The following is a 22,415-nucleotide window of genomic DNA, read 5'->3' on the forward strand; positions in this document are numbered from 1 at the left end:
TAAAGCCTTGTTCATTAAATAATGATAGAGGACACTTCTAATATTCCACTTATGGCCCTGTAAAGTGACTCCAGCTTTTTCCTGCCTTATGTCATTATTATACAATGACGGTTTCTGCAAATCTCAAAATACTCAAGCGCTAAAAAACAAGGCGAATCCGAACGAACATGCTTAATGTTGAATTAAATAATGTATTTATGGAATAAGCAGACTCCAGTTTGTAGGGTTAAGAGTTTGACGGTGTGCTACTTATAAAGCTTTAAGCCTCCATATCTGGGTTACATTGCTGCCTCCCGCAATCCAGATGATGCCATCTGTGATAAGGGACCGCTCTCTGTGTGTGTATGTGTGTGTGTGTGTGTGTGTGTGTGTGAGAGAGAGAGAGAGAGAGAGAGTGAGAGAGAGAGAGAGAGAGAGAGAGACAGAGAGAGAGAGAGAGAGAGAGAGAGAGAGAGAGAGTGTGTGCGTGTGTGTGTGTGTGTGTGTGTGTGATGCTTTCAAATCAAATAGTGAGTGTCTCCTTTCCCTGTTAATCCAGGTCAGCTCCAGGGAACTGACAAGTAGGCTACAGTTTATGTTGAAGAATGGGTTATTTCAAATAAGAAAGAGACCAAAGTGAGTGACAGTGGAGTGGAGATGTTTAAATGGTTAAAGTCAGCATTAATGCATGTAAAGTAAAATAGGATATCAGCGGTTTCACTGCAACAGGTAAACGCAACCTCGGAAAAAGAGAGCTGGAAGATTAGAAAACAAAAACTATACACGTACATAATGCCTAGTGACATACAGTGATACTGGTACATACATTACTAAAATACCTTTGCAGGTTACTTCTTGCTTGTAAGTGGGTTTTCATACTTACTAGGGAGAAGTAGTTCATCTGTAATGAGTTGGGATTTGAAATCACAGTTCAATTAAAGATATTTCACACCACAACTCGTGAAACTGCAATGCACCAAGGAATTTTCTAGTGAGTATTCATTGCTCACTACAAAATGCTTGTGGGATACGTTGCCGGCAGTATATAGGGAAGAACCTATACTCACTACAAATTCAAACAGCACTACTAAATGGCAAACTCGCTGCACAATGTGATTCTCAAATTGCAGTATGAGTACCACTAGTGGTACGCAGGATCCCTCTTGTGGTATGCGAAAGAATCACTGCCTAACTGTTCAGTTGTATGTAACTTTTTAGTATCTCTGCATTTAATATTTAACGGCTTGTTTTTAGACTTTTTTAAGCACAATTTTTATTTAACATTTATGTGAAATACATTTCAATTTAATTCTTATTGAATTTTTACTTTTATATTTTTAAACGCGCACGGTGGATGACTGGTTAGCACATCTGCCTCACAGTTCTGGGGACCGGGGTTCAAATCCCGGCCCCACCTGTGTGGACTTTGCATGTTCTCCCCGTGCCTGGGTGGGTTTTCTCCGGACACTCCGGTTTCCTCCCACATCCCAAAAACATGCGTGGTAGGTTGATTGAAGACACTAAATTGCCCGTAGTTGTGAATGTGTGCGCGAATGGTTGTTTGGTTATATGTGCCCTGCGATTGGCTGGCGACCAGTTCAGGGTGTACCCGGCCTGTTGCCCGAAGATAGCTGGGATAGGCTCCAGCAGCCCGCGACCCTAGTGAGGATAAGCGGTAAAGAAAATGGATGGATGGATGGATATTTAAGCGCAGTGTTCATGTTTGAATTGTGCATGTTACACAGATTTACAATAATATGAAAAACATCTGACCACCAGTCAAAATAGTTGAAACACTTTCTCATGCTATTGAATACAGAGGTGTTTCCAAACTTTTGACTAGAAGTGTACTTTTTAGGAATAAAACTCTTTAGTTCTTGGTGCACATTTATGCCTACTACACTACTACATTTTAATGTTGGTCAGGATGGTTGTACATGGAGAGCTAAGTATTTTTTTAGGTGGTACTTGTGAAAAGTTGGAAAACGACTGATATTGTGGATCGGGAGTGATTCCAAACAGCATCTGACATCTCTCCTTTCATGCTTGCATGTGTGTGATCTGGTTCTGTGTGTTGTGTGCAACACAAATACTGTATAACAGCTGAGTCCGAGTTCCCCTTGAGGGATCATAATGAGTATAATAAATAAAACAATAATAATAATTGTCCGATTTGGTGGTGCATTTCTTTCATTAATAGCTGACAAAAACAAATGAATGCTAAATTGAGAGAGGCAAAGGTAAATGCACTTCTGAACATGCTGAATATAAATATTGTTGATTCAAACTGATGACTTCACTCGTACTTTGTCGAAAGTATAAGGTCTTAATTAGGCCTGCAGGGGGGGGGGGGGGAAGCACACAGGATGTCAGAGGTCTGCCATGGTGCTGTGGGATTGGTCGATCCAGTAAATCTGCTGACTAAATCCCCTCATGTTGTGATTTTGACTGAGAGGTCATGTTGTCAGAGTGCATTCCTTCGTGCACAAATGTCTCCAGTAGCTACCTGGCACATGACAGCAGAGAGGAATAGTAATACAAAAGTTTTTTTAGATTCCAATTAAGACACAATGGGGTCCACTACTCCATGCGGCGCGTCGGCGGTAAATTGAAAACGAACGTACCCAACTCTGACAACAACGTAGAGGTAGGTTTTGTTTTTTGAATATAGCTTTTGACATTTTTTGTTGTTGTTATCGTTCCCAATGATACACCGTTGCTCAGAGCATTTTCTGTGAAAAGTATTGGAAAACGTTACCTGTGGTGTTTGTGAGCGGTGTGGTCATTTTCATAAAGTTTTTGCGTACTGCAACACACGGTGGAGCACAAGGTAACTGAACACGAATGGATTGTTTTGCTAGCTCAGCCAGCACGCCGCGCGAGGAATTGTGGGTTATCCATCCATCCATCCATTATCCTCACAAGGGTCGCGGGAGCGCTGGAGCCTATGCCAGCTATCATCGGGCAGGAGGTGGTGTACACCCTGAACTGGTTGCCAGCCAATCACAGGGCACACATAAACAAACAAACAACCATTCACACCTACGGGCAATTTACTGTCTTCGTACCTACCAGTCTTCAATTAACCTACCATGCATGTTCTTGGGATGTGGGAGGAAACCGGATTGCCCGGAGAAAACCCACACAGGCACGGGGAGAACATGCAAACTCCACACCAGTCTCCACCGTGCCGCCCTGTGGGTTATCGTTAAAAAAAAAAAATAAAAAAAATTTAAATAAATAACAAGGTGCAGTTTAGTTGTATTTAACTTTTAAGTTCAATACATTTAATCTTTAAGTACTTTCTTTTTAAACATTATTTAGGTAAAATGTTCATTTGACTTATGTGGACTACATTTAAATTTTATTTGACTTTTAGGTGCAATAAATTTTAATTGAATCATTATTTAAATGCTATTTAAAATTGTCCTATATTTAAGCGCAGTGTTAATGATCACACTGTGCATAATATTACAATGACGTATACTATAATAATAATAATAATATTATTATATATTATATTAATAATATTAAATATTCGTTTTAGTAATAAAACCACATCTTTTTTTGTTTTTCTTTAAACACTTAGACCTACTATGCTACAGTATTTTAATGTTCATGATGGTTGTCCTTCGAGAGTTAAATGTTTCAGGTGGTACTGGGTGTAAAAAGTTTGAGGACCATTGTTTTCATATCAAAATAATCGACTCCCTTGTAAATTAGTGGACTGCTTCATTTTTTACCACTTGTGTACTGTATCAGGTATGGTATAATCAGGTTTTTATGTCTAGTTATGATTTTGTTTCAGTGATGTAAAGTAATTTTATCAATGAAATGTAAGATTTGGGGGTGTGTAGCAATCTGTTGACACTAATGTCGTATTGTCTTCCAGCAGGTGCCGTGGATGAGATGTGAGAAGCGGGGATGCCGATAATCAGGAGAACCATTGAGCCTCGGCACCTGTGCCAAGCTGCAGTGCCCGTCAGGATTGATAGTGAGCTGGAATGTGTGAACAACAACACCTTGTCAGCCGTCATCCGCCAGCTCAGTAGTCTAAGTAAGATACTCTGATTTTCATGGACTGGTGGTCATGTAAAACTCAAAGACAACTGCTGCAACTGACATACAGGGAGAAAAATGAGCAGACTATTTTTGGAACCAAATTTACTTTTGGAGATCTGGCCTGTAGTCACTGACACACACATACACATGCTCAGTGTGTGTGTGATGGGATTTGGTGATGTTATGGGGGTTTACAGTTTACTGCCGTGCTTGCACAAGCAGATAAGATGGCGAATGGGTGGGTGGGAACACAAAGGCAGACTAATAACATATAATACTCTCTACAATTCTTAATGCTTGCTTGGGAAAGGATCACGTGGCTCTCCCGTAATCCAGACAGATTAATTGGATTTACAAAAGCACACAAACAATCGCTGAAGTGCCTGGTCAGTGTAGACAATACAATCGATGGATACTCATATATAATTTACTGTATATTCAGAGGTGTTAGTATGCAGTAGTTTGTCATTTATTTTGCCCATATTAAATTTTAACCACACTGTCATGAGTTTCCTGTGTCTTAATTGCATTACTGTTTACATCTAATATCAGATATTCTGGATAATATTGTTGTGATTTCAGGTAAACATGCGGAAAATGTATTTGGTGATCTTTTCAATGAAGCCAACACCTTTTACGTGCGTGTAAATTCACTCCAAGACCGCATTGACCGCTTGGCCATCAAGGTCACGCAGCTGGACTCCAGTGTGGAAGAAGGTCAGTTCTACCAATGAGAACAGTTATCGAAATTGTTAGCTTCACACCCCTTCATCTTAAACATGTTTCCTACTGTTTTGCAGTTTCCCTTCAGGCCATAAACCTGAGGAAGGCGTTTAAAAGCTCTAACATCCAGGACCAGCAGGTGTTGTCCAAAGGCAGCACTCCAAGCTCGGTGACTGACATGTACGACAGCAGCGACCGGCCTCCTCCTCTCAGAGATCTCACTGCTTACAGGTACTCCAAAAGCATTATGATGTAGTTAAGTGATTCCCAGCCGATGTGTTGCAGCACATTAGTGTGCAGTGGGAGATCATCAGGTGTGCCATTGGAAATTATCCAATTTCACTTAAGTAGTCTATGATTATTTGTTTACTACAAAGAATATATAATATTGTTCACTTACTGTATTTATGCCAGCAACACATAGTGACAGACAGAACAATTAAATTCCACTCCACTAGTTGGCAGAAGGTACAATTACAGAAAAGCTTTGTGTTCAACTAAACAGGCCCAGATTTGTGAGTAAATTGAGACAAGATTATCATTATTTCAAACAGTACACTTTTTGGGTCATTTTACTTTAGTGGTGTGTTGTAAGATTTTTTTTAATGTAAATTATATGTGCCTTGGCTCAATTAAGGTTGAGAAAGACTGATCCAGGTTAACTAATCAACAAATAGGACAAACACACAAGGTTTCTTTCTTTGTTGTAAATAGAGAGGACGGCACTGAAGCCATGAGGTTCTACTCAGACCCGTCATACTTTTTTGACTTGTGGAAGGAGAAAATGCTGCAAGACACAGAGGACAAGAGGAAAGAAAGGAGGAGACAGAGGGTGAGAGCATACATTATCTATTTTATTTCCCCTTTCCCTTTATTAACTTTATTTCCCTTTATTTATCAGACTGCCCAAATAGCCTGCCTTTAAACATAGAATTCAATGTTTTGATTAACATTATTAGAGAGATATTATATATGTTAATATGTTTAATAATGTGGCTGTGTTTACGTGGGTTTCCCCTGGATATTCCAATTTACTCCCACATTCTGAAAACATCCATATTATCTTAAATGAAGAGTCCAAATGACCTGCAGGTGTGAATGTAAGTGTTACTAGCTTTTTCAGTATGTCTACAGAACGTGCCCTGTGGGTGACTGACGACCAGTCAACGGTGTGACTTGCCTTTCACCCAGTCAGTATACAATGGATGGAATGTTGGTATATTTTGTAATGGCGTTGCCCCTATAATGTAGCTTAATATGGTCATCAAAATATCAGATCCAGCTCTCAGTAAGATGCAACAGATATTTGAACTCAAACATTGCATCAACACGTGTAGACAAACAATACTCACAGGCATATATCCTTTATCCTCTGTGAAAAACGACTAATATTCCTGCAGTTTACACAGCATATGTGAACGTCTTATTCGTTTATATTTGGTTTATATTCGTCTAGATATACTATACTGCCCCCCGTTGGCCATGGCATGCACACCAGAAGGAGACGCACAATGAATTAATCATGATGAACAAACTTTTTAATTGTTAACATTCTATTTTATCGTGTTACAATTGTACGTTTTATTAAGTACAATACCTGAGAGTAGTATTTTTCTTATTTAAAACACCTTCCTTTTTTTGTTTTATTGAGGGGGGCTGTAATCAATTAATGACATTTCTCGTGGTCACGGAGCAAATTAAGCTTGTGTGTCACCACTCTAGGTCAATGTTTTGCATGTTTTTGCTTATTAATTTACTCTCCTTTCAGGAACAGAAGCGATGTGTGGAAAGCAGCACCCTCCAGCGCCAGGTGAAGAAGGTGAGAAAGGCTCGAACCCGCAGACAAGAGTGGAACATGATGGCCTTCGACCAAGAGCTCCGACCAGATCACCGCCACTCTCAAACTCTGCGGCGAGGAGCATCTTCCGAGGGCTCACTCTCCCCAGAGGGGAGGTTTGTGCCATGGGAACGTGATCAAGGGGTCCATTTTGTGACCTCAAAATCCCCATTTGTTCATAATCCATCCATTTTCCGTACCGCTTATCCTCACTAGGGTCGCGGGTATGCTGGAGCCTATCACAGCTGACTCTGGGTGAGAGGCGGGGTACACCCTGAACTGGTCGCCAGCCAATCGCAGGGCACATCAAAACAAACAACCATTCACACCTACATGCAACTTAAGAGTCTTCAATTAACCTACCATGCATGTTTTTGAGGATGTGGGAGGAAACCGGAGTACCCTGAAAAAACCCACACAGGCAGGGGGAGAACATGCAAACTCCACACAGGCGAGGCTGGATTTGAATCCGTGTCCTCAGAACTGTGAGGCAGATGTGCTAACCAGTCGATCACCATGCCACTCTCTAAAATAGAGGCAAAAGTGTTCAAATTAACATTGCCCAGTTAGACCCCCTTCATATTCACGTATGTCGGTGGGATTGGTGTCACCTCCTTTTGCCACATCACCACATTAGGTGCACTTACACAATATGAGATCCAACACAATCCTGCCATTACAGTTTGGATATTAATATTGTATTCTGTTTTTATTGAAAAGGTAGTAATTTAACAAGATGCTTTATTGTTTTTGTGGGTGTTTGCAGTGGTGTATACAGTAACTGGGCTGAGAGGCGTTTCTAAAACGTTGGTTACCTTATTGAACTCCATTAGCTGTTCACTCATTGGCTTGTTTAACCGTGTGACAGCAAAAGCCAAGGTCCAGATACATAAAGCAGCAATTTAGTTTGTCAAACTGCAAATCATGTGTTCCTTTGAATTTGTTCTTCTAGGTCTGAACTTCCTAACTATCCTAACCCGCCTGTGCCAGCCCTCAGTGCTTCCAACTATATCAAGTCGCATGGGAACGCGCAGCCCTCCCCGCCAGCAGAGCACGAATACCACAGTATTGACGTCAATAAGATAACAACTAAGGTAGAAGCTCAGGGTGCAGAGAAGATGAACAGTTCAATACACCCACCTGCAGATTACGAGTATGTTTGTACAATAACTGCCACTTTATATAATCAGAGCTGATATTCTATATATATATATATATATATATATATATATATATATATATATATATATTTATTTATTTTTTAATATAGATAATCTTCTTTGCTTTTCATTGTCAATCAGCTGTGCCCACCCTCCACCTGGCCAAGGCCCACCTATCCCATCAGCCCATACAGCCTTCCCTTTCCCCCCACCAGCAGCTCATAAGGGAGCTACTATAAATGTTGGCCCAGGTTCCCCACTTCCACCTGTGCCTCCTCCAGGACCTTGCATGGTACCTCCTCCGGGTCTGCCTCCACCTCTTCCAGCTGCCCCATCACACATTTCAGGACTCTGTGGAAGCATCAAAGCTGAAATAAAACCAGTGAGAGATGTAAGGAGTGGTCTTCTATCTGCTATCCGCATGGGTGAGTTCTGATCTACCTCAATGTTTATGAAATGTATGCGTGGTTATTGTAATTCTAACATTCTGCTTATGGTCATTAGGTATCCATCTTAAAAAAGTGCAAGAGCAGCAAGAGCTGCAGAGCAAGCGTGACCCAGTCGGGAATGACGTGGCCACCATCCTGTCACGGCGCATTGCGGTGGAGTACACTGACTCCGGCGATGACTCAGAGCTGGATGACAATGAATGGTCAGATTGACTGCAGTGTGGCTTCATTGGACCTTCTGTGCAACTAAAGATGCTATTCAGATGATGCAATATAGACATCATTTTATTACATCATTTCGTGTATTCTCACATCTTTGACCATTACATTACCAACTTCATTGGCAGTGGTAACAATGATCTTAATTTCTAATGAGAACAAGTAAAAACTTTGTACCAGTCTTCTGACACATCCTGAATCCAGACCAATCTTTTTAGTCAATACATAACATCATTCCCATGACATTTTTTCCCCTTTCTTTCGGTCCTTCATGACATATCCTGCAATTGACTACACCATTTAGTGAAGCTCAATCTGCAAATTCAGTGTCACACTGTTAGGGGTCACAGTGACGCTAAAATAAATCCCCTGTGCTTCTGCAGGGAAGATAAGCAATAGATGTGTCATCAGTTTTTGGACCACAAAATAATTTATTGTTGTATATCTAATATATATCTGTGGTATATTTATTTGGTATCACTTCTTAAAAATGTGCCATGACAGTATCCCTACCTTTCTCTCTGTCTTTGTTTTTTTATATACATTACACAGTAGTGTATTACCAAATGAGCTCAATAAATCTTGATATATTCAGGATTAAGATTGCTTGTATTTTCATTGCATGTTACAGTTCATGAAAATAGGTCTTTATATATATATATATATATATATATATATATATATATATATATAAATTGCATTGGTCTCCTATTTGCCAGCTTATTATAAATAGGTAGTACACCAGATGTGAAGTTAAAGCATCCTTGGGTCACTTTTAGGTTTATAAATCTAAGCTATTATTAATTATTATTATTATTATTGATAGTAGTAGTAGTAGTAGTAGGCAGTCCACAATGGCTTTGATGTTGTCACAGGAATGCCTAGCTATTTTTCTTAGCTGAAGTCATATACACAAACATGAAGAGGTAGTATCTACTGGCTCAACAGAACTGGCATCCACCAAACATGTTTTGTGATAACAGACAGGAGCAATGTGACCTCTTTTATCCTCACACTAGAGCAGAGTTCACATGATGTTATAATGAACAGAATAAAATTGAGACATTATATAAGGGCAAAGACATTTTTCTAACAATGTAAAAACTGCCCTGTGTAGACAGCTATCATACGCAAAGGAATTCATTTGAATGTAATACATGTATGGACAGTCAAATAAAGATGACCCTATACCATGTTTATAGATTGGATATAAACAAAAATTCATTATTATTAACTTTATTTGTGGTTAGTTGAGGTGACGCTTTCAATTATGTCCAATAGATGTCAGAAGCGTGCCATGTAAAACTGCATCCAGCTATGAATCGGAATCTGTGGCGCTTTCGCCGCCATGTTGGCTCCAAGACATGACTTAGTCTCGGGCATCAAGGCTACGGCCCGAGCCACAATGGCGACAGTTTCTTCCCATTTCTTCACAGTGTAGTGGCTGGCAGGTGATTAGCACAGCTAAGCTTCTCTCTTCAGCCACTATTTGAGTGACAAATCTGGATAGCTGTACATCCCTACGAGGTAGGACATTTCTAGTTGCATTAAGCTGATTTTTGAACAACTCGTTATTTCCACTGTTGAGCAATTTTTTTTCTTAAATAATGACGATTTAACGTGTTTGTGATGAGGGTGATGAGGTTAGCATGTCGTTGCAAGCTAGTCACCTGACTTGTACGTGTACACAATTCAGCTTTTCTCCAACTGAACGATTGATAAGGAAACACTTGATTCGGAAGCAACCAAATGCGACACAAACAAAATAGTAATGACGGTTGTAATGGACGCTAGTAAATGTTTAGCAGCTTCATCTGTGTTGTTAGCAGTGACCCTGTGTTGTCCCGCTCGGCCATTCATACTGCGGCATCGGGTCACGTCAGCTGGCTTGTTGTTGACATTCGAGATGTTGACGTCGCTGCGCTGGCTTAATTGGTTTGACAGCGTGTGTGTATTAAGTATTTGTGTCTGGATTGATCTTTCAGAAGACGAACTGTCAAGATGGATATCTCAAAACTTCCAAAGATCCAGGATTCGGAGCGAGAAAGCCAGTTTGGATACGTCCATGGAGTTTCTGGACCAGGTCTGATTTATTTACCTTTTGGAAATAGATTAAACATATGAGTGTCTAAATTAATAAATTGGGCGTTCCCTCCCCCAGTAATTACTATTGCTATATTTACTAATATATTCACAGTAGTCAAGTTCAAATGTTGATTTCTCATTTATATGCTTTACATATTGAAGGTGGCTTCGCCGCGAGTTGGCGACCTATTACCGTAATGCCTAGTATGAACAAAATTAGGGGCGGCTGGCTTGACTGCTACTTTACGAGTGGAGGCTGGCTTGACCGCAGTGCAGTACGGTGGTAGTGGTCAGCACATCTGCCTTACAGTTCTGACGTTCAGGGTTTGAATCGAACTTCCTGTGTAGAGTTTGCATGATCTCCCCTGTGCATGCTGGGGACTACCACATTTCACAAACATAGATTACAGATAGACCAATAATTTTGTTTTTCAGGACCGAAAACTATTATTACTCAAGGAGGCCGATAACTGATATTTGGAGGTGATGTATATTTGTACTAAAGGGAAAATATTAGTGTTGAAATTTTGAATAATAACTGTGTCTAAATACCTTAAGCATATGTTTATTAAACAGCTTTTCAGATTTGCAATATGTTACGTTTTTTTTTTAATCTTCGACCATCAACATCTTTGATTTGAATTTTTAACAAAAAAAGAGCTTCCAGGCTCCCCAGCTTGTTTTATAGTTAAATAAAAACTTAAGAAAATAAATAGCTCCCGAAAGATTTCTACAGTTAATAATCTTTTCCCAAATTTAAATAAAAGTGCAGTATTAATCTTTCACTTAAGTTTATTTGTTTACTATTGTTTGTTAAGTTCAAACATAAAAAGTGCAGGGTGTTCCCAGGGTCAGCAGCATCTCTTATAAAGTGAACTGAAAATTTTTATAAATAGTTTCCAGACTTTTACCCAGTTTTAAATTGATCTCTTATCAGAAAAAAAATAAAATAAAGGGCTGATAAGCTTCAAAATGCAGAATATCTGCAGCAATAATCGACCCGGAGGATAATCAGTCTATCCCTACATTACATGACTGTAAATTGTCTATTGGTGCGAAAGGGGGTTTGTCTTTACGTGCCCTGCGATTGGCTGGTTACCATTCCAAGGTGTACTCCATCTCTCAACAAAAGTCATCTGGGATAGTCTCCAGTTTACCTGTGATGCTAATGAGGACAAAGTGTTACAGACAATGAATGAATGGATGGATAGAATGCTTTACATACACGGTCGGAAACCAATTCTCACACCCCATCACATTTACTAAAGGATCTCAGGGCACTACATTGGATGTTTAGTACTTGTTACCTTTTAAATACTTTCATTTGCCATTGTTTTTTGGATATATAAATTCTTCTCTTCTCTTCTCTTCTCTTCTCTTCTCTTCTCTTCTCTTCTCTTCTCTTCTCTTCTCTTCTTCTCTTCTCTTCTCTTGTCTTGTCTTGTCTTGTCTTGTAGTCGTGACAGCTACAGCGATGGCCGGAGCTGCCATGTACGAGCTGGTGCGCGTAGGCCACAGTGAGCTTGTGGGAGAGATCATCCGTTTAGAAGGAGACATGGCCACCATCCAGGTCTATGAGGAAACTTGTATCCCGTTTTTCTACCCTGGTTGAGTCAAACACTGAGGAAGCCATGCTCATTGAATGATACAATAGCTGTTCAATTCATATTTTTCACAGGTAAACTATAATTTGTATTCAAGGCCATCTGGTTTTGCAGTTTATGTTGCTTTCCTTGACTTAGCACCACAGCTGGGGTGTCGGTGGGTGACCCAGTCCTTCGCACAGGTAAACCCCTCTCTGTGGAGTTGGGACCAGGAGTCATGGGTTCCATCTTTGACGGCATCCAACGACCACTGAAAGACATCAATGACCTCACGAAAAGCATCTACATCCCAAGAGGAGTGAACATTGGCGCCTTGAACAGGGACCTCAAATGGGAGTTTACACCTAGCCACAGTCTTCGGGTATGTTTTTAAATGAGGATGTTGATGCTCTGTGGATCTTAAAATGTCATTGTCATTAAAAAAAAAAAAAAAAAAAAAAAAAAAAAAAAAAGTCCTACTTGACAACGAGAAATAATGACAAAACAAAAACAGTTACTTTGAGGAAAAAAAATCCCCAAAAATGAAAACATTTTAGGGGGGAAAATGAAAACCTGCTTAAATGATGCACCCATTAATCTATCCATTTTCTTTACCATTTGTCCTCAATAAAGTTATGGCGGGTGAGCTGGAGCTTATCCCAGCTGACTTTGTGGGAGAGGCAGGCTACATACAGGTATACCCTGGCTGGAAAGCAAGCCAATTGTAGGCCAAAAACAGCCCTTCACTTTCACATTCGGGGCGTCAACCCCGCGGACCATGTTGTAGTTATGGTTTCCCTCAGTTATGGGCCGTTATGACTATGAAGCAATGTCAATTTGTAGTTGTCTAATCATATTATTACTTACAGTATACATAACAAATTGATGGATAACGAATTTTAAAATCAGAAGTCAATGAATTAAATAATATAGGTTGTCCAATTCTTTTAAAAGGGGGTTTCGTAACAAAATGGCTTGCAATATCGAAACGGTATTAACAGTAAAGACAATATACAATTTTGGTACAGATTTTTTTGGGCAAGAAACATGAAGTAGACACTATTTTATTTGCGTTATTAGTCGGCCACGTAAAAAGACAAACGAACGACTATTCCACTGTGCTGCCTAATAAGCATTTTTTGTTTTTGTTACCATTTTTTTTTTTTTACACATCTAAAGACAAGACAGCATTCACTTATTTTGAACGAGAGCTAATAGAACTCCAGCCTACACCACCACTTTGTATCATTTTAATATACCCTCAGCAGCCAGAGCAATTCTCTTCTTTTGCAATTGCGCTGTGTTGTTTGTGGTTCAGTAAAACGTAATACAAAGCTGTATGTGGAGCCTCAAAATATTGTTTCCCAATAAGAACACTAGGGGCTGCAGTTTTTCCTTAGCAGCGAGTTGGTGTTTGTGCAAGGGTCAATCGCCTGTTGTGCGGGTGTGTTTTTGCGGTTGTCCAGTTCAGTCAGTAAATTGTCCGTACGTGTGAATGGTTGGTTGTCTGTATGGGCCCTGAAAAAGGGTAGCAACCAGTCCAAGCAGGCTGTACGCTGTTTGTCAAGTCACCTGGAATAGGCTCCAGCTCACCCTCGACCCTAATGAGGATAAGCGGTATAGAAAATGGATGGATTTTTAAAAAAAATTATTAATTTGTACATAGTTATTCCCATTACAGTAAAGAAAAAGAAAAAACAAATATATATATATATATATATATATATATATATATATCAGTTTTGTTCAAAGCTGACATTAGAGGTGGGTTTTGTTATTCCTATTATCCACTGTAAGTTTCTTACCTCCAGTTGCATACAACTAATTACATGTCATCTCTTGAAGGTTGGCAGTCACATTACAGGTGGTGACATCTATGGCATGGTGTTTGAGAACTCCCTAATAAAGCACAAACTGATGCTTCCGCCTCGGAGCAGAGGCACCGTCACCTACGTGGCGCCACCCGGAAACTACGACGTTTCTGTGAGTCTTTTTTCCTCCCAATTTTTTCTTTTGTCGTTTGTGTTTCATGAGAAATAAGTGACTGTGTTGTGTTCAGGATGTGGTTTTGGAGCTGGACTTTGAAGGCATCAAGGAGAAGTTTACCATGGTGCAGGTGTGGCCGGTACGACAAGTCCGCCCAGTCACGGAGAAATTGCCTGCCAATCATCCTCTACTCACCGGTCAGAGAGTCCTGGACGCACTTTTCCCGTGAGGGTTTCTCTGTATAACGCAAACACTTTCCTTTGGTGCTAAAAAATAAAACTGAGGTATCTGTTTACTTTACAGCTGTGTGCAGGGTGGCACCACAGCTATACCAGGTGCCTTTGGCTGTGGAAAGACTGTAATCTCCCAGTCATTGTCCAAATACTCTAACAGTGATGTCATCATCTATGTTGGGTGCGGGGAGCGTGGGAATGAAATGTCAGAGGTGTTGCGAGATTTCCCTGAGGTGGGTGAAAGAACTTGATTGAATTTAAAATTACAAATTGTAATTGAGTGATAAAATTTTTCGTACTGCTCCTGCCCAACAGCTCACAATGGAAGTTGGCGGCAAGGTGGAGAGCATCATGAAGAGAACGGCACTTGTTGCGAACACATCCAACATGCCCGTGGCTGCCAGAGAGGCTTCAATCTATACAGGTACCAAAAAAAAAAAATCATTTACGTCCACAACTGTTGGCCACAGTTTCCGCTCGTGTTTTTTTCTTACCACTGTAACCCCCCAAAAAATTTAAATAAAAGAGAACCAATTCCTACAAGACTTTGTGCAATGCACATTACTGGAACCTACATGACTGGGGGTGACCCGATTCCCACATGCTACCCGATCTCGGAAGCTATGCAGGGTCGGAACTGGTTAGTACTTGGATGGGAGACCGCATAGGAATACCAGGTGCTGGGGTTGGGCGGTAGGCCAATCACCTGCTCCAGTAGAACAAAAAAAAAAAAAACTACAGATTACTGAAACTGCAGTTGTGGCCTGATGTGCCTCATGGCATTGAGAGCTCTAACTAACTATAACATGACTGGGGTGGAACATGATCAACTTTATACTGTAAAAATGTACATCTTGTCTGTGTTTTGTATTATCTTCAGCATACTATTTTCAGATTTTTGTATTGTAAATAGTCCATCCATCCATCTTCTATAGTGCTTGTCCTCAGTAGTACTTTCCTCAATTCTTCAGTGGCCAATAGATACCACGCCCCTATTCATCGCTGGGTGCATCCTTTATTTGAATAGACACCGCACATGCAGCATACGTCGCCTCTTTTCCCGTCAGTAAAGAAAATGAGTGGTGCCGCGCATTTGCTGTAATGGCCTTTATCACGACTAATAGTGGCCAGCACGGTGATTGAGTGGATATCTGATGGGTTTCGGGTTTCAAATCCCAGCTGCGGCCTACCTGTGTGCAGTTTGTATATTCTCCCTGTGCTTGTGTGGGTTTTCTCTACATAGTCCTGGTTCCTCCCACATTACAAAAACATGCATGTGATGTTAACTGAAGTCCATAGTTATGAATGTGTGACTGAATGATTGTTTGGCTATATGTGCCCTCTACTTGTATACATAATAAACCAGTAGAGGCTGTATCCCGCCTCTCGCTCTCACCCACAAGCCTAAAAATAAAGAGGACAAGTGGTGTTGAAAATGGATTTATGGATGACTGATAGCACCATGTTAAACAGTTAAATTCTTCTACGACAACTTACACTGCCTGCAGGGCAGATGTATCTGTAAAGCTGACATGGCATTTCAAAAGAACAAATGAAACGCTTACCCTTTGATTAGATAAAAACCCCTTTGAACTACAAACACAATTCCAATGAAGTTGGGATGTTGTGTTAAACATAAATAAAAACAGATTACAATGATTTGCAAATCATGTTCAACCTATATTTAATTGAATACACTACAAAGACAAGATATTTAATGTTCAAACTGATAAATTGTATTGTTTTTAGCAAATAATCATTAACTTAGAATTTGGCTGCAACACGTTCCAAAAAAGCTGGGACAGGGACATGTTTACCACTGTGTTACATCACCTTTTCGTTAAATAACATTCAATAAACGTTTGGGAACTGAGGACACGAATTGTTGAAGCTTTGTTGGTGGAATTCTTTCCCATTCTTGCTTGATGTACAGCTTCAGCTGTTCAACAGTCCGGGATCTCTGTTGTCGTATTTTATGCTTCATAATGCGCCGCACATTTTCAATGGGAGACAGGTCTGGACTGCAGGCAAGCCAGTCAAGTACCCGCACTCTTTTACTACGAAACAAGCTGTAACACGTGCAGAATGTGGTTTGGCATTGTCTTGCTGAAATAAGCAGGGGCGTCCATGAAGAAGACGTTGCTTGGATGGCAGCATATGTTTCTCTAAAACCTGTATGTAGCTTTCAGCATTAATGGTGCCTTCACAGATGTGTAAGTCACCCATGCCATTGGCACTAACACAGCCCCATACCATCACAGGTGCAGGCTTTTGAACTTTGCGTCCAAAAGTCTGGATGGTTCTTTTCCTCTTTGGCGCGGAGGACACGATTGATGAGCTCGGGCCCAGAGAAGCCCGCGGTGTTTCTGGGTGTTGTTGAGAAATGGATTTTGCTTTGCATAGTAGAGTTTCAAGTTGCACTTACGGCTGTAGCGGCGAACTGTATTGACTGACATTGGTTTTCTGAAGTGTTCCTGAGCCCATGTGGTGATATCCTTTACACATTGATGTTGGTTTTTGATGCAGTCCATAACAGTCTGGATGGTTCTTTTCCTCTTTGGTCCGGAGGACACGACGTCCATAATTTCCAAAATCAATTTGAAATGTGGACTCGTCAGACCACAGAACACTTTTCCACTTTGCATCACTCCATCTTAGATGAGCTCGGGCCCAGAGATGCCGGTGGCTTTTCTGGGTGTTGTTGATAAATGGATTTTTCTTTGCATAGTAGAGTTTCAAGTTGCACTTACGGCTGTAGCGGCGAACTGTATTTACAGACATTGGTTTTCTGAAGTGTTCCTGAGCCCATGTGATGATATCCTTTACACATTGATGTCGGTTTTTGATGCAGTGCCGCCTGAGGGATCGAAGGTCACAGACATTCAATGTTGGTTTTCGGCCTTGCCGCTTACATGCGGTGATTTCTCCAGATTCTCTGAACCTTTTGATTATATTAAGGACCGTAGATGATGAAATCCCTAAATTCCTTGCAATTGTACGTTGAGGAACATTGTCCTTAAACTGTTCGACTATTTTCTCACCCACTTGTTCACAAAGAGGTGAACCTCACCCCATCTTTGCTTTTGAATGAATGAGCAATTCAGGGAAGCTCCTTTTATACCCAGTCATGGCCCCCCTGTTCCCAATTAGTCTGTGGGATGTTCCAAACAGGTGTTTGATGAGCATTCCTCAACTTTCTCAGTCTTTTGCCACCTGCCCCAGCTTTTTTGGAATGTGTTGCAGCCATAAAATTCTAAGTTAATGATTATTTGCTAAAAACAATAAAGTTTGTCAGTTTGAACATTAAATATCTTGTCTTTGTGGTGTATTCAATTAAATATAGGTTGAACATGATTTGCAAATCATTGTATTCTGTTAACACAGCGTCCCAACTTCATTGGAATTGGGGTTGTATATAAGGAAATAGTGGCTAAGCTAGGAGGGAGGGATTTATTTGTCATTATTGAGATATATATTGCTTCATTTAGCGCTCATGTTTATTTCATTATCACTTCGGCAGGGATCACACTGTCTGAATACTTCCGAGATATGGGTTACAACGTGAGCATGATGGCCGACTCAACGTCGAGATGGGCCGAAGCTCTGAGAGAAATCTCTGGGCGATTAGCCGAAATGCCCGCCGGTGAGTTCACGGTGTATGTCAGGGACTTGGACGAGAGAGGGGATGCCATTTTGTGAACCACAGCTTCATGTCATTGTGTGCAGACAGCGGGTACCCAGCCTACTTGGGCGCTAGGCTCGCCTCCTTCTACGAGCGAGCGGGACGCGTGAAGTGTTTAGGGAATCCCGAGAGAGAAGGCAGTGTCAGCATAGTCGGAGCGTAAGATGGCTTTCAGATTAACAAGATGTGAAATAAATCCTATATTCATTACACATGAATTATTGGGTTAACTTTTCTAGTGTGTCGCCCCCTGGTGGAGACTTCTCAGACCCCGTCACATCAGCCACATTGGGTATTGTTCAGGCAAGTGATGGCTAGTAGTACAGTATGCACTTATTCCATCATACACGGACCTATCCTCATGACACCCTCCTTGCATTTGTGTGTCAACCCCTTTTCCCATCCTTTCAGGTGTTCTGGGGGCTAGACAAGAAGTTAGCTCAGAGAAAACACTTCCCGTCTGTGAACTGGCTGATTAGCTACAGCAAGTACACTCGGGCGCTGGATGAATACTACGATAAACACTTCCCTGAGTTTGTACCGCTTCGTACAAAAGCCAAGGAGATTCTCCAGGAGGAGGAGGATCTGGCTGAGATAGTGCAGCTTGTAGGAAAGGTGAGGAAGATGATGTTTTCAAACGCTAAAGAGGGGTAACACACATAAAAAAAGATTTAACATATTAACCGATTTTTAAAATGCGAGAGACCCCACACGTGACGTGGAAAGAAATCGGCATGCCATCCTGGTAATATTTTGTCCTCAGGCTTCTCTTGCCGAGACCGACAAGATCACGCTGGAAGTCGCAAAGCTCATTAAAGATGACTTCCTGCAGCAGAACGGTTATACACCTTACGACAGGTGAAGACAAAAGCATCGCATGTATTACCAAGATTTTGTCAACCTCATCTCATACCTGTCCCTGCCTCTACCAACAGGTTCTGCCCCTTTTACAAAACAGTCGGCATCCTCTCGAACATGATTGCCTTTTACGACATGTCGCGGCACGCCGTAGAGTCCACGGCGCAGAGCGACAACAAAATTACCTGGGCCATGATCAGGGAGCACCTGGCCGAGATCTTGTACAAGATCAGCTCTATGAAGTTTAAGGTATGTCATTGACACAAAAAAGTGTAACGTTACATGAATATACAGTAAGGGAAAATATTATTAGACCACCTTTGTTTCTGCAATTTCTTGTTCATTTCAATGCCTTGTACCAAAAAAGGTATATTACCTGAAGAATACAGTGAACACGACAAAAATGCAGCTGATTCTGTAATTTGACATGCTTAAGCTTAATTGTATTCCCAGTGATTTTGGTTAATATCAAGAAAATCATGGAAAATGGCTAGATATCAGCTCAAACTCTTACGATTTTTGTCATCATCATTATATTTGTACAAACAAATGTACCTTTAGTTGTACCAGGCATTAAAACTGAAAAAGCAACAAAGGGTGGGCTAATATTTTCTTACATGACTATAGTTTGTTTATTTTAAAGAAATAGGCATTATATATCCATCCATCCATTGTCTGAGCCGCTTCTCCTCACTAGGGTCGCGGGCATTATATAATGAGAAGTCATAATTTTAATTACTGAATAGCAAACATATAGCGTTGAATCTCAATAAATTAGAATATTGTAGAAAAGAGCCACTTATCCTCACAAGGGTCGCGGGATTCTGAATATCTAATTTCTAAATTACAAATCATTTGTATTTTTTAATAATTTCTTGAGCTCCTGAATTTTGTTTTTGTTAGCTGTATGGTATTATCATTTAAAATAAAAAATAATAATTAAGTAATTTACTCTATTAAAAAAGTATAAAGTAATGTTTCACATTTTGAATTGAACTGCTGTAATCAAATAACTTTCCATTTTTAAATTAATTGCAATGCACTTGTACATTTATACTTGAAATATTACATACTCTTATATTGTTAAGACTTTATTCTCACAACATTACCGCTTTATTCTTGTAAAATTACATATTTTTATTCAGAAAAGTACCATTTGATTCGTGTGGAATTTAAACTTTATTCTTGTAATTATTACATTCTCGCAATTTTAGGACTTAATCATTGTTTTTGCGTCTATTCTCTCATCGCTCCTTGTGGCCCTAACACTCATTTGTATTTTGTTGTTTTGTTCATTTTACCATTTATATTAAAGTGTGATATTCAGGAGTAAGTCCACAAATTGTTCCGCGGGTATAAGTCTTATTTTCTCCCATTTGCCATTTGTATCGTTGTTCCTTTTCTGGAAATGACTTCCTCCAAAAACCTGATTGGCTGAAGTTGCCTTACGGTTGAGCATTATAGCGCTACCTGTTACTTTTGGCATGCATTTTTGTGAGCAACATTTTCTTGAAGTAGGGAATATTTATTTTGTTGGTTTCTTTAAACCCAATGCATTACCAAACACTGCCTATTCTATCTATTTTTTCCCCTTTTTCTCCTACTGTCCATCCATAATGGATACCTCAGGACCCAGTCAAGGATGGAGAAGCTAAGATAAAAGCAGAGTTCGCCCAGCTGCTGGAGGACATGCAAAATTCGTTCCGGACCCTGGAGGAATGAGTTCTTCAACTCTTAAGCACCTCCCCCCTCAATTTCTCAACCCCATATTTGTTGGTACAGTGTAGTGCAGATTAAATGGTCCTATTTCTGAATGTTAAATGAACTCCTTTCTGTTTACTCTCCTGTGTAAGCATTCCATCATGTGCACCCATTTTACAGTTCATCCTGTTGATTTACATCTACTGTAAAAAGGACAAGTCAGTATGTATTTATTTAAACATCACAACTTTGCAGTCAAAACAGGTGCTGCTGCAAAGAGAGGGAATCTACTGGGAACATGCACATGAATAATGGGACATTGTGTTGTTTGGAGGGATGGTAAGCAATCTTCCACCGCTTAACCTCCAAAGTCTGATGATGATGTGATTTTGTGGACTATATACTTGATATGTGTAAAATGTGAATGAATGAGTCTGTTAGAGTTGTGTTGGAACAAAACATGTCTATGTGAAGTCACGTGTGTATCATGAAATAAAATATGCAATATATCCTGTTTTTTATCTTGAATTTGTTGCTCACTTCACACTTGCAAACACATGGGATGCAAGAGTTGGGGGGGAATCTGCTGAACTGCAACAAGACTGTAGGTGGCACACAAACACTAATTGAATGCTGACTTAAATGCAGTGGAACATCCATCCATTTTCTATACCGCTGAACCTGTTCAGGGTTGCAAGGAGTTGAAGTGTATCCCAGTTGACTTGGGTTAAAGGCGGACTACACACCCACATACATATATATATATATATATATATATATATATATATATATATATATATACCGATATCATGCCAGGCAATACCAGCTAGCATGCAAGCGAACTACGTCGCTGGCAGCATAAGTTCTTATATAGTGGGACAGCGGTTACTTGGGATGGACGCCCCCATACAGTACTTCGCTGTTTTAGACACACACACCCCAAATCAGGAAAACTGAAGTGGTGAGAGAAAGAAACAAAAAACAGTTGAAAAACAATCTCCACAATTCAGTACACACATCAATTCAGTAGCCTAATACCTAGTTCTGTCTTTTCACGTTTTCAGCAATTATCTTCAAACGTGTACAATGCATTTCAAAGCAAATCTCTGTAATCACTTTACAGTCTTTAAAGGAAAAAAAGACATTTTGCTCAGTTTGATGTTATCGGTGCCAAAGCAAAGATTTATTAGTATTAGTGTGATATCTACATTTTGTTAAACGGCTGATATGGGTATATGATACATATTTGTAACATTCAGCTTTTTCATTTTTTTAAATAAAAGAGCGCATGATATGTTTTCATATTCCATTTTTTTTTACAATTTAAAATTCAGAATAATGTATGAAAACCTTTCATTAAACTATTTTTATATCAAAAATAATTTTACATTAATGGTGCGGCTTCTTGTGAAATGAAATATTCAATTTTTGATTTGAAAAATGAATTGCTATCTTTTACCTTTCTAGCTTTTCTAGTAACATTTAGATACAGGCACTTGCACTTCACTGTAGGAGACTGCAATTGTAGGTACCTAAAAGTTAAAATATTCCTTCAAAGGCCAACTTCTAAACCTAAAAAGCCGTGTACGTAAATTACATGTACTTGCTTATTATAATATTAAGCATGAAGTGCATTTTTGCGTAATTCCCCACGAAGACTGGGACTTCATAACCCTAAACGAAGACCCATTGTGAACCAAGTGTGAACACCCAGAAATGATCCAAAATGATGAGGTCATAGCTTTCACAAGCTCCCCCACACTCCTTGCAAATCCTCCATCTTTGTGTTGCACTCATCACAAGCTCGCTCGTTCAAATTGCGGCAGTAATTCCTCTAAAATAGATTAGAGGCGGCCTG

At 40.0% G+C, this 22,415-nt stretch overlaps 2 protein-coding genes across 5 annotated transcripts; both read left to right on the forward strand.

Annotated features, from left to right (window-relative positions):
* The first annotated feature begins 2,448 nt into the window (after nt 1-2,448).
* wasf3a (WASP family member 3a) lies at nt 2,449-8,996 on the forward strand. Of its 4 annotated transcripts, none has more exons than XM_061702443.1 (9): nt 2,449-2,626; nt 3,872-4,036; nt 4,624-4,758; nt 4,842-4,995; nt 5,479-5,596; nt 6,533-6,717; nt 7,554-7,754; nt 7,903-8,186; nt 8,266-8,996. In XM_061702443.1, the coding sequence occupies exons 2-9, from the start codon at nt 3,904-3,906 to the stop codon at nt 8,421-8,423; spliced, it is 1,368 nt and encodes a 455-aa protein (XP_061558427.1). In that variant the 5' UTR covers nt 2,449-2,626; nt 3,872-3,903; the 3' UTR covers nt 8,424-8,996. The 4 variants fall into 4 exon arrangements, with proteins under 4 accessions (XP_061558427.1, XP_061558430.1, XP_061558429.1 ...); XM_061702446.1 differs by having other exon boundaries at nt 6,539-6,717; XM_061702445.1 differs by having other exon boundaries at nt 3,875-4,036.
* An 832-nt stretch (nt 8,997-9,828) lies between these two features.
* On the forward strand, nt 9,829-21,071 carry LOC133416226 (V-type proton ATPase catalytic subunit A-like). The gene is made up of 15 exons (XM_061702993.1): nt 9,829-9,956; nt 10,415-10,512; nt 11,972-12,100; nt 12,265-12,479; nt 13,943-14,080; nt 14,157-14,308; nt 14,387-14,549; nt 14,632-14,740; nt 17,837-17,959; nt 18,043-18,157; nt 18,238-18,301; nt 18,410-18,613; nt 18,762-18,856; nt 18,934-19,105; nt 20,486-21,071. The coding sequence occupies exons 2-15, from the start codon at nt 10,431-10,433 to the stop codon at nt 20,576-20,578; spliced, it is 1,854 nt and encodes a 617-aa protein (XP_061558977.1). The 5' UTR covers nt 9,829-9,956; nt 10,415-10,430; the 3' UTR covers nt 20,579-21,071.
* The last annotated feature ends 1,344 nt before the right edge of the window (nt 21,072-22,415 follow it).

The sequence above is a fragment of the Phycodurus eques genome, chromosome 17 (genome assembly GCF_024500275.1).
Source record: "Phycodurus eques isolate BA_2022a chromosome 17, UOR_Pequ_1.1, whole genome shotgun sequence".
Classification (NCBI taxonomy): Eukaryota; Metazoa; Chordata; class Actinopteri; order Syngnathiformes; family Syngnathidae; genus Phycodurus; species Phycodurus eques.